The sequence below is a fragment of the Pollicipes pollicipes genome, unplaced genomic scaffold (assembly GCF_011947565.3).
Source record: "Pollicipes pollicipes isolate AB1234 unplaced genomic scaffold, Ppol_2.1 Scaffold_7231;HRSCAF=8579_pilon_pilon_pilon, whole genome shotgun sequence".
Taxonomy (NCBI): Eukaryota; Metazoa; Arthropoda; class Thecostraca; order Pollicipedomorpha; family Pollicipedidae; genus Pollicipes; species Pollicipes pollicipes.
The window spans coordinates 2,707,212-2,721,925 of record NW_023597034.1 but is presented as its reverse complement, the minus strand read 5'-3'; the positions used below and the strand labels follow the sequence as shown (position 1 = coordinate 2,721,925).

At 49.5% G+C, this 14,714-nt stretch overlaps 1 protein-coding gene across 1 annotated transcript in view; it reads right to left on the bottom strand.

The window, feature by feature from the left end:
* Window positions 1-7,707: 7,707 nt before the first annotated feature.
* Window positions 7,708-14,714, bottom strand: part of LOC119109600 (gastrin/cholecystokinin type B receptor) — a 96,990-nt gene continuing 89,983 nt past the window's right edge. The window contains exons 5-8 of the mRNA XM_037233292.1: window positions 13,325-13,424; window positions 12,161-12,321; window positions 10,555-10,707; window positions 7,708-8,140 (exon numbers count right to left, since the gene is read on the bottom strand). Coding sequence (XP_037089187.1) covers window positions 8,122-8,140; window positions 10,555-10,707; window positions 12,161-12,321; window positions 13,325-13,424 — 433 coding nt within the window. The 3' untranslated portion in view covers window positions 7,708-8,121. The remainder of the gene's footprint in view (window positions 8,141-10,554; window positions 10,708-12,160; window positions 12,322-13,324; window positions 13,425-14,714) is intronic.

Below are 14,714 nucleotides of genomic sequence, written 5' to 3'. Positions count from 1 at the left end.
ATCGTATAGCAGTCATTTTGCCTCAAATAGGGCGACAAGGTGCCTTGTCCTCACCACACATCTTAAAATTGTGCCTGATGATGCCCCCTGAATGGTTCTTCGGTGGTGGTGTGTCGGTGGTTAGATCTGGCACGCCGTGTACAAGACCATTTACAAACCGATTTTAAAGGGAGTCTCTTCAGCGATTTGCTCTCATTGTGGTTTAAGTGTTCAAGTGGCACACTAGAAACCAAAAGGGCTCTCCAGTGCGCCGCTACGTCACAATAGGTCGCTGAACTCAGCTTCTCTCGAGTAACCCTTTTCTGCTCTGGAGGCTCAGAAAAGACAGACCACTGTCCATCGTTGGAGCCCAATTCAGCATCTATAGCATTTAATTTGTATGTAAGGGCAATGCACTATTTCACGGTAGACAGGATTATTTTTTCCAGAAATCGTATGTTGGGATCAACACGTGTCCATATCTACGACTGATTACCTGAGTCAAGTGGATGATTACGGTGCAAAAAGGGTGGCAACATAGATAACCGACAACGCTGTTAATAATTCATGGGCACTAAAGTACCATAACATCAGCTAAAATCTGGGTTAATTGCTCAAAGTTCAATGCATTTCCCTGTGTTTGGGTCCATGACATTGCATGCTCCAAAAATTAGATTCACAACGTGCACAGTTTATCATGCATTATTTATTCTTCCTGTGTATTTCAGCGGAATCGATTCTCCCCAAAACGTTAGCGAGGTAAACTAAGCTTGGCTTCTTTGACCTAATCTAAATATATGAGCTTACATGACCTCGGACTTGAAGTTTGCAGGAGTCGAACCGTAATCAAAGAGCGGAGAAAACGATCTTTACAGTGTTGTACCTACTCCTTTCTTTGCAATTACCAAAAACTGGAAAGGGCCCTCAAGTTAGCCCCGCCCCCCCCCCCGCCGCACCCCCAGTATAGTATATGGGGATGAGTCCTACTTACATCGCAGAGGCTCGAGGCGCGATTCGCAGTCTAATAACTGGTAAGTGCTGCTTGGCTTCACCAGCCTGCACTGATCTATAGTGCTGCTTTCCGCTGATGCCCATTGATGGTCCGTTATCAATAATCACGCGTGTACAATTTCGTGGAACTATCTCCGTATAAGGTATCCTTTCATGCATGTACCTTGGCATCACGAGGTTTTTCATCACTGCAATGCGATGTTCTCAAAGTAATTGTTTGAGCAGCTTGCCAGTTCTACGGGTTCAGTTCTTATTGCATTTCTGTGTTGCTACTGCCTGGAACGTCTCTCCGCTCGGCCAGGGCGGGTCGGGTCAAGGCCCGGCCGCCAGGTGCAGGTCAGCTGACGCAGACCAGCTGAGGCAAAACAAATCACGCGTAAGTGTGAAGCACGGGGCGTACTCGATTTGTATTCTTTCATCAGGAGATCATGTTTTAAACTCTGCTTATAGAAACAACAGCGAACTGAAAATATCATGCAACGTATTCCTATGCATAATTCTCCAAATTATAACATTAATCGCCTCCACGCTGTCGGCGAGCTGCGGCCCATAATGCAGTCACGTCCCAGGCTACATTTTCCAGTATCACTTATTTGCGATGAAAAGCGGCTGCGGAGAGCGTCTAGCCGGTGTGAGTGGCCAACGCCCACTCTGTCCCAGGTGGGAAATCATCCAAGCTCCGAGCCGGGCAGGTCACATGCTCGCTGGCTGGCTGGAGGCGACGAGCGGCTCGGAAGAAGCCACTCTTCTGCGCTGGCAGAAATGCCGCCAGCTTGGCTTAACGCGGCGCCAGCTTGAGTGGCGTGAGTCCGCTGGGACCGGACGGAGACTGACTCCACCTCTAGCGAGGTTAATCCTGTGTCCGCGGACTGACTGCCGAGAGGCGGCGCTCGGCGAGTTCTTACATAGCGCAGCTGAACGAAATTTAAGCGTGTCCCTTCTGTCATTAATTCGCGACCGCCAAGCGGGTGGGGGCGCTACAGATGCCCTTTCCTATACACTCTCTCTCGAGCTTCGTGAACAACTCCAGATTTGTGCCAGGCGGTCTGTTATACGTACGGGACATTTCAGGTACACGACTTTACGCAGCCACTGATCGGAAATCTACTAGATGAAAATCGTGATAACTTGTACTCAAGTGCACTGAACTGGTAAGGTTATCAGACACGTGACTTATCTTAACCTAACGGTTACTGGGTGCTTTTGACCAGGGCTACTATTTCCGTTTGATTTATTGCCGTTTGGTATTGCCTATTAACGTTCAAATCATATCTTGCGACGATTATTTTTTTAAATGGTTATGATACTCACAACCCACGGCGAAGTGCCGGACAAAAACTGTGCGGATTTTCACCACTGAACCATGTGAGGTTGAATTACGCGTCCCTAAATCTCGGAACTGATATTGATGAATGCTGTTCGTGAGATTGCTATCTTTCGCACTATTTGCTGTAAGAAGCGTGAAATATGCACACATAGCCGACTTCTTTGAGTCAGATCAGTCTGAGGATAAATCAAACGCTTGAAACGTCGGTGGCGGACTCGGTTCTGTTCAGAATGTGTAAGGCTATGAGTGTTATTAGTCCATTGCAAATATGATTACAAGTGAAACCTTGGTTACAAGAGGGGAAATATCTCTAAAAGAACGCTTCGGTAAGTTGTCGAATCGTCCGTGAGGATGTGAGAATAGAAGGTTAGGTATAGTGATCATCAACATTCAAGGCCTTTCGCCTCAACGTTGTGCATCTGTCCAAATTAGTTACCAGGGCAAAATATAGGACATACCTTTTGATGTGACCTGACTCTGCCCCTGTTTGATTGAAAAGCAAACTCAAATGAAAATCATAGTCAACAAAAATAAAGATCACCCAAATTCCCTATTCAGTTGCGCTTCATTGTAGTGGAATATCGTTAAATGACCAAAAGGGAACCAACGGCAGAGTATCGGCAGAATTTGACATCCGAGAGACTCTCCTAAAAACCTTATTTCTACCATTTAACATCATAATTCGTTCCAAAAGACCAAATCATACCGAAATGATGTACACATACCACAGCATTGGCACACACATGATGGGAAGAACTTTAAAAAGAAATGCTTGGTTCTCATGCATACTTATTGGCACCGCTCTTTACAACAGCTATATTTCGCCAACATAGTATCATTGCTGATGCATGTGATACATGCAAACGACGCAGACAATCATATTGCCCGACGGCTGAGCATAACGCTTGTGGTTGTGGCAGCTTTCCTGATAGAGCTGCTTGACGTCGCCTCTTACTGAGCAAATAGGCTTTTGTGTGTTAAATGCATGCTAGCTTTATGCATCGCATTATTGGAAGCCCGGCATAACGTCTACTAGCCAGGTCACCTTGACTCCACAACTGGTTTAGCGTAGCTAATGTGGAACGCTGCGTACCTAAAATTTTCCATGTTTTTATTCTTGGATCCTTCCCTAACGCTTCATATGCATCACGCACCACCAAAATGTGGCCAGCTATTCATACAAAATACCATATTACAACCCAGTTCAGAAAACATCTGCCTGATATCGTTCAAGAATCGTGGGGGCACACTTGCGTCGAACCAGCCGCGAGCCGAACTGACGTGCATCCAAAAATATTCCTTGCAGTCACCTCTGAGAAACGTTGGGGAAATCATATTTGGAAAGGCGACTATTAGTTTAGTTTTAGAAACTCAGTAAGTTTCACAGCTAGCTCTAACGATGTGGAGCGCGGCAAAAACAAGAACGCCGACGGTCAATGGAGCCTCCTTTCCCGATGAAATTCGTATCAGTACTTTTACAAGTAATGCGATGCCATCGTTTTTTTTCTTCAAAATGCTGCAAACTCCGTGAAAGGTATTCACGCCTAGGTTCTAAGACCAGGCCTATGCAGCTGGTGGTGGGATAAAGAGCGCGTGTCACAGTGAACCCGCTGGTGCTGAGCCGCGGTGTCTTTGTACGGATACGGGGGCTCTGCCAGTGCTTGAGACTGCTCCCTTCAAAAGCATAGAAAACCAATCTGTATGCTATTGGCATGGCAATAAACGAGTCAAAACTCCATTTTCCGTAGGCTAAAGGTAAGGAAAGAAGATACATGATATCCAGCTAAAAAAATCCAGCTAAAAAAAGATATCCAGATAAATAAAGATATCCAGCTAAAAAAAAGAAAAAAAAGACGAATCTTAAGTGCAGAAACTAGTGACAATATGGGTTCGTCCCAAACGAAAACTCAATCGCCCTTTTAAAATGTCCGATGATGCCAGCTACGGCTAGAAATATGCTGAAGAGGATGTTCCGTCTCGAGGCCGTGGGGGAGGGGCAGGAGGTGCGTGGTCCTTGAGAACGCTCAAACTAACCGACACGCTGGCGCAGACATATCGAACTAGATCAAATTTCCCACCCAATTGTCGGATGTCACACCATTACAAGCGCCCCCCCCCCCCCCTCCCCCTCCCATCGCCGCCAGCTAACAGCTGGTGGCTGACCGTCAACCCATGCGATGTTGCTCACTTACGAGTGGTTGTTGGGCTCTCGGGCGCATCCTTGGCCTTCGCTTCCTAGCGTTCTATCGCCATCACACACTTTGAAAAAGTCGCGTCTCCTCAGATCGAATAACAAACCACTCACTGGCCGTCACTCATCCGCACCCGCACAGAGCGGCTGTGGTGCCCCCTCCCACCCATCACCTGCAAGCTGTCTCCAGGCGGTCGGTGGGTGACCGCGCCCAGGCTGGAGTAGCATGACGGGCTTCCGCGGCCCCTGATGTTTATTAACGTGCATTAGCTGCGCTAGGAGTGCACACTGCAACCTGTCATTGTAAATGTCAAAGACCGAAGTTACAGTCATCGATAATACAAAGCAAAAACAGCATCTTACGGTGTTCAGACAACGGTGTATATATATATATATATATATATATATATATATATATATTATTCGTGTTGTACGTGTGCAATTTATTCTGAATGGCTTAGCTATATCAAAAGATTTTTCAGTTGCAGGCATTGCGAAAGAACCAGAAAACACCTCTGCCACAACAACAAACATGTATTAACATCGCCGGCCCGAACGTTAACAGTTAAGAACAGCCACACTTTTGATGGGTTCCGCCTCCCGTGTGCAACGCCATTCCTCAATTCGTGATTCCTGTTACCAACAGGAAATTTTTCAACGTAAGACATGCAACCAGTGTCAGCCAAAGTTCAGCACACACGAGCGAGCTGCTCGCGACGCTACACACCTAGGGCGGACATCGAGCCTGTCACGACACAACGTTTAACACTCGTTTTCAGACTTGGAGCTGATTAGGTACGACACCGCATTTGATTTCCGGAATGAACCAGGTCGTAGTAACACCAGTGAGCATGCGATACCCTTGAGCACTTGTCACCACGGTAGCGTTTTGGTCCTATGCGCAGCCTAATGTAATCAACAAGGGAACTCACGTTCAAGCGATGATGTATTTTCTTATTATGACAATGTTTACACCGTATAGATTCTAATGTTTGGATACTGGAGAGTCCTGAAACCTCAGACAAACTTGTAATATCTGTGTCTTTGTATCGGAGCACGATACCTGTTGTAACTTGAGCACTAAATCAACGCTGTTTCACTCATACTTGTCTCCTTAAAACTTCTAAAGATTTGTCCATTGCTGGCCATAGAGGCCTGATAAAGACAACCGTGCATGCAAACTTTTAGGACGCTCGAACATAGCCATTGTCGAATAACACCTACTGTTACACACTTCATAGGCGTGGGAGTGGCACGAAAAATTTGTCACTTGTCGATAGGTCCGTACTAGATCAGAAGACATGAGAGTAGCTCGGAAAATGAAGTCTGGGCGAAAACGGCACAAGATAGTTGTCGGGCGCCGGGTTGTTTGTCACGCACAAACGAGAGGTTCCACGCAAAAGTTCGTCAAAAACGGTATTTGGCAAATGCACGTGAGAATGGCGATGCAGAGAACTAGCGCCTAGGAACCAGTCTTCGGTTGCTCTTGCCCGTCTGGCACAGCAAACACATAGGTCAGCCCACCATTTCAAAATTGGTCTGGGATTAGGCGTTTACCCGTTGGGCTATTTTCTCGCGGTATATAAGTTGTTGTGAAAACTGCCTTCCATGACACGCAGCCCTGAAGCCGGGTGGGGAGACATCTGCCTGCGCGACTGGGATTCGAACCGGCCCACTGTGTGAAAGCCGACTGGGCTAACAAGCCACCCACCGCGCCCCTTATCACACACAGCACGTGGGCGAGCCCGATCTGGCTTGTTCGGCATGTGGGGCGAGCCCAGCCGGCCCTGTTTGACGCGGTACGGTACATCGCGCTGTTCCGTTCGGTGCAGCGCGTGCATCGGTGCGCCGCGTTACAACAAACAGCGCGCATGGAACGGTTACACACCGAGCAGCTTCGCCGGCGCAACGGCGATGGCGTGAGGCCTGCAGCTCGCCACATGGACCACATGGACGCGGGTACAGTGGAACAGTCGCGGCCACTGACAGAACAGGATTACTACGACGAGGGCGGCTCACGGCGCCAGCTCGCGACACCACGTACAGGACCACGTGCAGCCAACAGCAGGCTTTTGATGTGTTTGCTCCTTTAGGTGGCATGAGCTTTTCATGTACGCCAGACATCGAAGGGCACAGCACTCGTCAGCAAGCTCCTATCTACAGCACGGCGAGCCCGGTTCATCTAGTCAGCCTGGCGTCCACGCATTTATGGAGAGATGCTTGAACTACGCGGTATTTGTTATTACTCGGCCACCTTGGCCAACCAGCATCGGGTAATTATCATTATTGACGAGGTTTAACGACAAACACAACATCTCGAGCCAATTCATGCCGTGATGGCTCATGCAGATCGATGCAGAGGACGGCAAAACTTTTGGCGGAAGCCAGATGTGCACCTGGCCCGTGATCTACATACGGTCGCTGCTCCCACGCCCTCTCAACTGAGCTACACCGACCCCACGTGAAACGTCGAACAGACACACGCTAGTTGCGTGTGGATATGTGTGACGAAGAACATGTTTAACACGTAAGTGTGGTGGTGTGACGGAGAACATGCAAACGGTTGTCATATTGACATTGAGGCCCAGTAAGCAATAAGCGACACAGTGGGATTGAGTTTTCTCCACAAACCAGGAGGGCATGAAGCATGCATTGCTAACTGCGTCTTCTTCCACGATTTCATCTACATGGAGCAGCACACATTGCAGCGAACTAATGAACACGAACTACTGACGCCAACACTGGCCAATGCCAAGAGATCCATCAGTCGTCACGCATGGCCACACACGTCCTTCGTTCGTAAAATTATCCCGCCAATCGTTCGTCACACCACACTATCGACACGCTCGCAACCGTGCGCATTATATGATGGAAATGGCTCTCAAGACTCACAGCTCACCACAACCGTCTGTCGGCAGACATGTGCTCGCTCCACACAACCACCCCCTGCTGTCCTGGTACCAACCCCAACCAGTGCCTGTCGATGGACAGGTCCCGCACTCGAGAACCCTGCAAGCCGGATGCCCCTCCCCACCCCTTCCCGCACCACCGAACAGAGACTGTCGATAGATGGGTATCTCATTCAAGAGCCCCACAGACTGGGCGCCCCCCCCCCCTCCCCGCACGACACCTGCCCGCGGACAGTTGTCCCACTGGACAGACCCTGCAGTTCAGGCGCTGTCTTACGCGCGGCGTCTGCCCGTGGACGGGTGTCTCGCTTGAGAAGCCCAGCAGTCCTGACGCCCGCCCGCGGACAGGTATCTCACTCGAAAACACCAGCAGTCCAGGCGCCTGCCCGCGGACATGTGCCTCACTCGAGAGCCCCAGCAGTCCTGGCGCCCGCCCGCGGACAGGTGTCTCACTCGAGAACACTAGCAGTCCTGGCGCCCGCCCGTGGACGGGTGTCTCACTTGAGAAGCCCAGCAGTCCTGGCGCCCGCCCGCGGACAGGTGTCTCACTCGAGAAGCCCCAGCAGTCCAGGCGTCGTCCCCCGCACGACGCCTGGACTGGCTGCCGGTTGTTTTCCTCTCGCGATGGCACTCTGAGTGAGATCTCGAGACTCCGTTTGGAGTGGAGACTATCGATCGTCTTCCGCGCTGCTGGCTCCAGCCGCTCACGCCATCGCTGCTGCGCTGGAGACGGAAGGGTGACGGCGGTCAGGCCAGGTGCAGGACAGCTACCGAAAATCCGAGAGCAACGCTCATGGTGGTGCGCTTGCAAAATAGCGTGAGCTCCTGATTTGCAAAGAAAGCATCCTCCATTTAAAATAGACAGGGCGGAAGTTGCTGCACTGTATGTTGCTGTAACGAGCAATGTTAGAGAGCGCTATGGACACGCCTCGCACCGACATGACGGCAGTTCTAGGGCCCAAACAGACGCACAAGCATGAAACCCGCCCGACAGCGGCAAGTACGAGCAGATGACAGTAATGAACATTGCGTTCTGCACAGAGGCGCGAAGACCTGATGGGGCTAAAAGCTGTCTTCTTCCACGGCGCGGAATTCTAGTAAACAAGCGCGCCAACGTGCATAAAACGCTGGAGCTATGAAAGGGTTTTCAAATAGATTGCAGGTGAACTCATTCCCGAGCGAGTTGCATGTCATGTTGCATGAAACTACATGTCTGTGAAAGGTTGCGTTCAATGTGCGATCGGTCATGGCCTTATTTATGAATGGACGTGCGTACTCCCGTAAGCGCATTCAAATAAGTGCCGTAAGAGCACTGAACATATCGGAAAATATTTACTGTGATGTGGGTCGGACTTTTGCGAATTTGTTGCTTAATCGATGCGGTCGAGGAATGTTAACATTCCAAGCGTTCCACGGTGGACCTACAGCCGATTTAACGCAACCAAGACCGGACCATCGATTACTAAATGACAAGCCTTCTTGCGTAACGGACATTTGTGTGGCATTAAACGAACACAACCATGAAGCCAAAAACTCCATAACATCAGTCGAGACGGCAGCGATCTATGTCTCAGCAAAACGCCATGATTTTACGTCAAAGTGACATTTGGACTGTTTTAGTGCGCAAATGCAAACGCTGCAAGTAAATGCGACAGAAACGCGAGGACGTTCGCTAGGAATTTATCCAATGTCTAACTTTGCGATGGGCATCAGACAGTTTGGTGTTCCCAACACGCAAATCAATTTGCTTACTTCACACGAGACCCCGGGCTTTGTGAAACTTTGCAATAATTAGCATATCTTCGGCCCGAGCTCTTTCCGGTTCTTCTCCCTCACAACCAAGCCGTTACCGTGCTCCAAATTCCATCGCGAGTTGATCTGGATGTGTGGAGTGACACAGTCAGGCCGAGTAATGCAGTGAACATGAACGCGCAGTTCAGTAGGAAGAGCTGCTTTTCCACATCATTCCAGATTTGTAGTATCAGCCAGTATACGAGATTTTCCATCAATGCGACTAACTAGCTATATTATGCAGCAACGATGGCATATTTGGGCGACCAATTGACGTGATGGGATTTTTTCGTAAGAGCATGCGCTTAACGCTGTGTGGGAGCAACGAAGTCGTACATCTGGAATAGTTCCGGCGTCAAACACATTCATGCACGAACGCCGTAGGAGTCTGACACTCCTCCAGTGTGGTCAACCCTTCCGAAACGTGAGGATTACCTACCTCCAATGAATGTCTATCAAAAAGGGTTGAGCGGGGATAGGATGACTATCAAAGATCAGCTTTAGTTCGGGCAGCCTCGGTCCGTGCGACCGACAAAGGACGAGACAGTAGCACACTTGAAAGCACTGATCAGTGTGGGCAGGCACACGACCACGACTAACATCTAGGTGCGTTTCATTTTATCATACGTGAAGACCAACACATTTGCAGCAACATTTCGTGGCAGTGTTACCTCGCGAAAAACGAGCTTCTATGTGTGACTCAACGGAGGCGGTCGGATTTGGCTGCCGCGGATTTCCTGTTCATTGTGGATAATGCCCCAGGGCAGGCACCGAAGGTCGTTGCGGACTTTGTGCTAAAAGGAAAAGGAAATTCCCGTATCCCGTTCCCAAACTCCTTCCCAAGACCTGTCTCCCTCAGACTACCTATTCGTCAATTATGGGGTGCACTCTGTCTGAAACGCGCCGTCGCTCGAGAAAGCGTTCGGATACGCCGACGGGCGAAATCGGCGGCAAAAACATACCTCAAGCGAACGGCTCGGTAAGCGTTCACAGATTGCAATAAAGCGATAACGCTGGCTTTTATGTACGAGGAATGCGCTGAAAAATATTCAGGCTTGATACATGCGTTATACCTTATAAATTTGTACTGAAAAACAACACATGTCTTTGGGCTCCACCTCCAACTTTGATAGGAATGTTAATATGATTACTTGGGAAAACACCAACGCCGAAGGTATGCAGCGCTTGGACTTGAGGCGAACATGATGCAAACCCCTTCGCCACCAATCAACACGACGCTTGTAGGACTTGAAGCTTGCAGAACAAAACAGCAGAGAAACATGGAACAGTGTAGCAGAATGAGAGATTAAGAGTCCAGTTGTAGGGAACCCTGCCGGCGGTCTTACTTGGGCTGTCTCAGCGAAGCCAGCTGAGTCATGTTAGAGCTCTTGGACGCGTCGCGGCGCATGCCCAGGAGGTACTTCTGTCCGCACAGCGCCCGCTGGAAGCTGTCGCGGAAACTTCGGGACATAAAGCCGTACACCAGCGGGTTGATGCAGCTGAAAGCAACCGCGTGATGAGTATGAACGATACGCCGCGGTTTCATTAGTTATTTCCTGCTATAAAAAGATAAAATTTCTGAGACTAAGGCTAGTTGCGTTGGTCAAAATTGGATCATGTCCACATCCATGCACCGATGCACTACTCGATTTTTCACAAAGCCACGTTAAACAGTGTTTGCAAAAAACAAACTACCTTCAAGGCAGTGGGGGCGAGTCAGGAGAGGCGGACAGGCAGTCACAGATCCTTAATCAATTCTTCAGCGAGCATGAACGAGCAACGCTAACGCTGCGTTTGAACGCTCCCCAGCTCTCGAAATCCTGTGGCGATCGGCCGCCACCTCGTCAGAGCCTGACCCACGACCAGCTGAGTAATACGAATGTGCCCCTTCAATGGCCGGGAATAGCTTCCATAGCAAAAACCAGGTGCGTTCACCGAAGTTTCAACGCCTAGTAAGTGAGCCATCTGACACATTCTGTAGTTGCAGCTGTGTTGGGTAAGTAACACCATGAGGTTCTGTCGCATCAGTGAAGGCTTTCACGGCGATTTCTGCCTGCACATAAAGTGACTGGCCGAATTTGTCCCTAGTTTTCCATTGACTCGATGTAATTGGTAAATTGGTTTGGCTTTCAGCCAACAGGTTTGATTACACAAAACGAGGTTATGCCACATTACAAGAATTTGTGTCGGACCAGCGATTTGTGACGGCCATATGTAATAAATAAGTCAGCATAGCTCACGTATTTCCTTACCAATGGGTAATATAAAACTTGCGAGCCAGGTCAGAAGCTAGGCCCAATGAGGTGATATGGCCCTGAACTGTCATGGCCCTAACCAGACCTGATTTCATCTTCAGCCCTAGCACTTTTCATTACGCTATGATTCTGGAGGGCCACAAAACACGCTTTCGTTTGGTGATAGTTACCGAGCGGTACGACCAATTCTAGGCGCAGCAGATAACCCTAAATAGTTAAGATTTTGATAACTGTTTGGTTATTTTGCGTTGTGGATGACGTAGTCACGTCATAAATACCAACTCAACGACTCCTGTGATATTTATCAGGTCTTTCGTTCATGGCCCGAATGTTTCTGGCCTGACGATGAGATCCTTTTAGGTGCCAGCGAGAGGGAGGGGGGGGGGGGGGGGAGCTTTTGAACGCATGCGGTTGCGGGTGGCAAAATACCCCAAGTGGTGACGGGTTACTGTTCCTGAGATCTTGCACGTGTCCCCAGCCGAGGTGAGAGGTGCGGAACACAGCGGTCTGTCTTCAGCTGCCACTAGACGGCGCTTACCTGTTGGCGTAGGCCATCAGTTCAAACGACAGCTGCTACCAGACGGCGCTTACCTGTTGGCGTAAGCCATCAGTTCAAACGACAGCTGCAACCAGACGGCGCTTACCTGTTGGCGTAGGCCATCAGTTCAAACGACAGCTGCTACCAGACGGCGCTTACCTGTTGGCGTAGGCCATCAGTTCAAACGAGGTCCGGATGTGCTTGTAGGTCCCGGGCACGAACACCGGGAACGTTCCGAACGACTGCAGGGCGTTGAAGACCAGCAGCGGCGACCAGCAGACCAGGAAGAACACCACCACAGCTACCATCATCCGGATCAGCTGCGGCGCATCGGAGAACAGGGCCGTGATCGTGACCGTGGAGCAGGACCGACTGAAGCGTGCAGCTGCCTTAAGATATGCCCGCACCAGCCCACTCCTGTGAGCGTGGGAGCGTAACAGCCCTTATGAGCGTAGGAGCGTACCATCCCGCTCCTATTGGCCTAGGATGCGAACCAGCTCACTCATATGACAGAAGGAGCGTACCAGCCCGCGCCTATGCCAACGAACCTCGAAACTGCCCGTCCCATAGGTTCGTCAGCAATCGGCCGGAGAGGCCAGTGTCACCCATTCCAAAGCCGCTCCCGTGCTGTGTAAAGGGACGGAGGACATATCCGGATCACTAGAGCAAGACGAACTTATAACACAGACACACACACACACACACACACACACACACACACACACACACACACACACACACACACACACACACACACACACACACACACACACACACACACACACACACACACACACACACACACACACACACGCACACACACACACACACACACACACACACACACACACACACACACACACACACACACACACACATATATATATATATATATATATATATATATATATATATATATATATGTATGTATGTGTGAGTGGGTGGGTGGATGGGTGTGGGTGTGGGTGTGTGCGTGTGTGGGGGGGGGAGTGTGTGGGTGTGGGTGTGGGTGGGTGTGGATGTGTATAGATATGCATCTTCCACTCGAACAGTGATCAACTTCATCCTTTCCACTGCACGCGTGCAGCTTCGCTTCTTTACCTACATATACAACTTTGCCGAAGCAATGATGCCGGGGCACAACACTTCTACCGCTCGAGCACCAATCCTCTTGGGATCGCTCGGCCCTTGTTTTGAGTGCGGCAGACAACGCGTTCAACGCGACGGAGCAGACTTCCAGCGCGCTTTGGCAGCAGCGCCCGCGCTGTTGGGGTCAAAAGGAAAAATGACTGAAAATGCATGAAATCGGAGCCATTCCTGTACCTGCTGCAAAGTGGCCTGGTCTTCGACGCTCCGGCATCGCTGAACCGGCTCCTTCACGGTGTCGTCCAGTACTAGTGCGCGATCCTCTCCGAAACTTTTGCTGGAACAGATGAAAAGCGGCACACTTTAAATGGGTGCACAACATGAGACGAAATAAAAGTGCATGTAACAATACCTAAAGGCGGGAGGACGGTCGGCACCGTGATATTCACTTGGTGAAGTACAGCCATTAACCCTAAAGCACGAACTGCGTCGTTTTGGGTCGTTTAGCCAACTGCCGGTGCATGCCTTCACAAAAAAATGCGTCAGGAAACTCCCCTGGTCCATCTAACGTCCCATCTACGTGCATCAGCCATACAGAAATAGAAGTGAGGACAGGTCGACGCCATCATTTGTGGTGCGAACATCCCACTTCACGTGGTGTAAACAGATGTATCCACATAAAGCCCAACCGGTGAGACCTGGCGATAAATCTCAACAGCGCGCATCTTGAAAGCAGCAATTTCGCTGGTCTTGTGACAACTTTCGTGACAAATATTGATCAAGCGTGTCGTCTAAAAAATCACCGGCACATTATTTACAACGGTTGACATGATGAGTTATCCGCAGCCAGGTTATGGCAAGGATGAGCAATCGAGCTATTATCAGTCGGAAGATAATTATACGTACAGATTTGAAATTTCTGGCCTTGACGGTTTATTATGGCCTACAGCCGCCTTCTCGACATCATGTCGGAAACATTTCGCTCCTAAGTGGCAAGTATCGCTTATATCTTGCAGGCAATGCACTTCCGAACGTTTTCTTAACTGATTTTATCATCGTCACTGTGAGGCGCAGTGGATTGTTCTATCTGCTTTTGCGAAATCGGGTAAGCCAACATCCATCCGCTTTAAAATGTAATGGCATGCATTCTGCATCTTTGGAAGGTCTTTCTGACGCCGGACGTTGTTTTCCCCGCTGATGAGGGCAGTGTAGTTTCTGATTCTGCAAGGGTTAAAACAATGGCCTCGCCCCTTCGGCATGGCTTAGTATATTTCAGGTCACACCTGTTGATGTCTTCTAGTGCCTTTCTCATAAGAGCTATTCAAAACTTTGTTTCGTGTTGCCGAACATACTTAGTTCTTACCAGAACAGGATGGGCCAACAAAGTGCTAGCTGCTCATGATCTGATTTGACCTATCAAAGGTGATATCATTTTTCGGCCATACCACACTGATATCATACGATGAGAGCTTTCCAATAGCGTTTTAGTTGTGGTTCTAGCTTACTTAGTTGCGAGATCCGAGATATTGCGGGGTCCTCAGGTTCTGGGTTCCCTTGAACGACGTAGGTGGAACGAATGGAGAAAAACTAATATTGTAAGGAGCCATAAATACACGGAGGAACATTG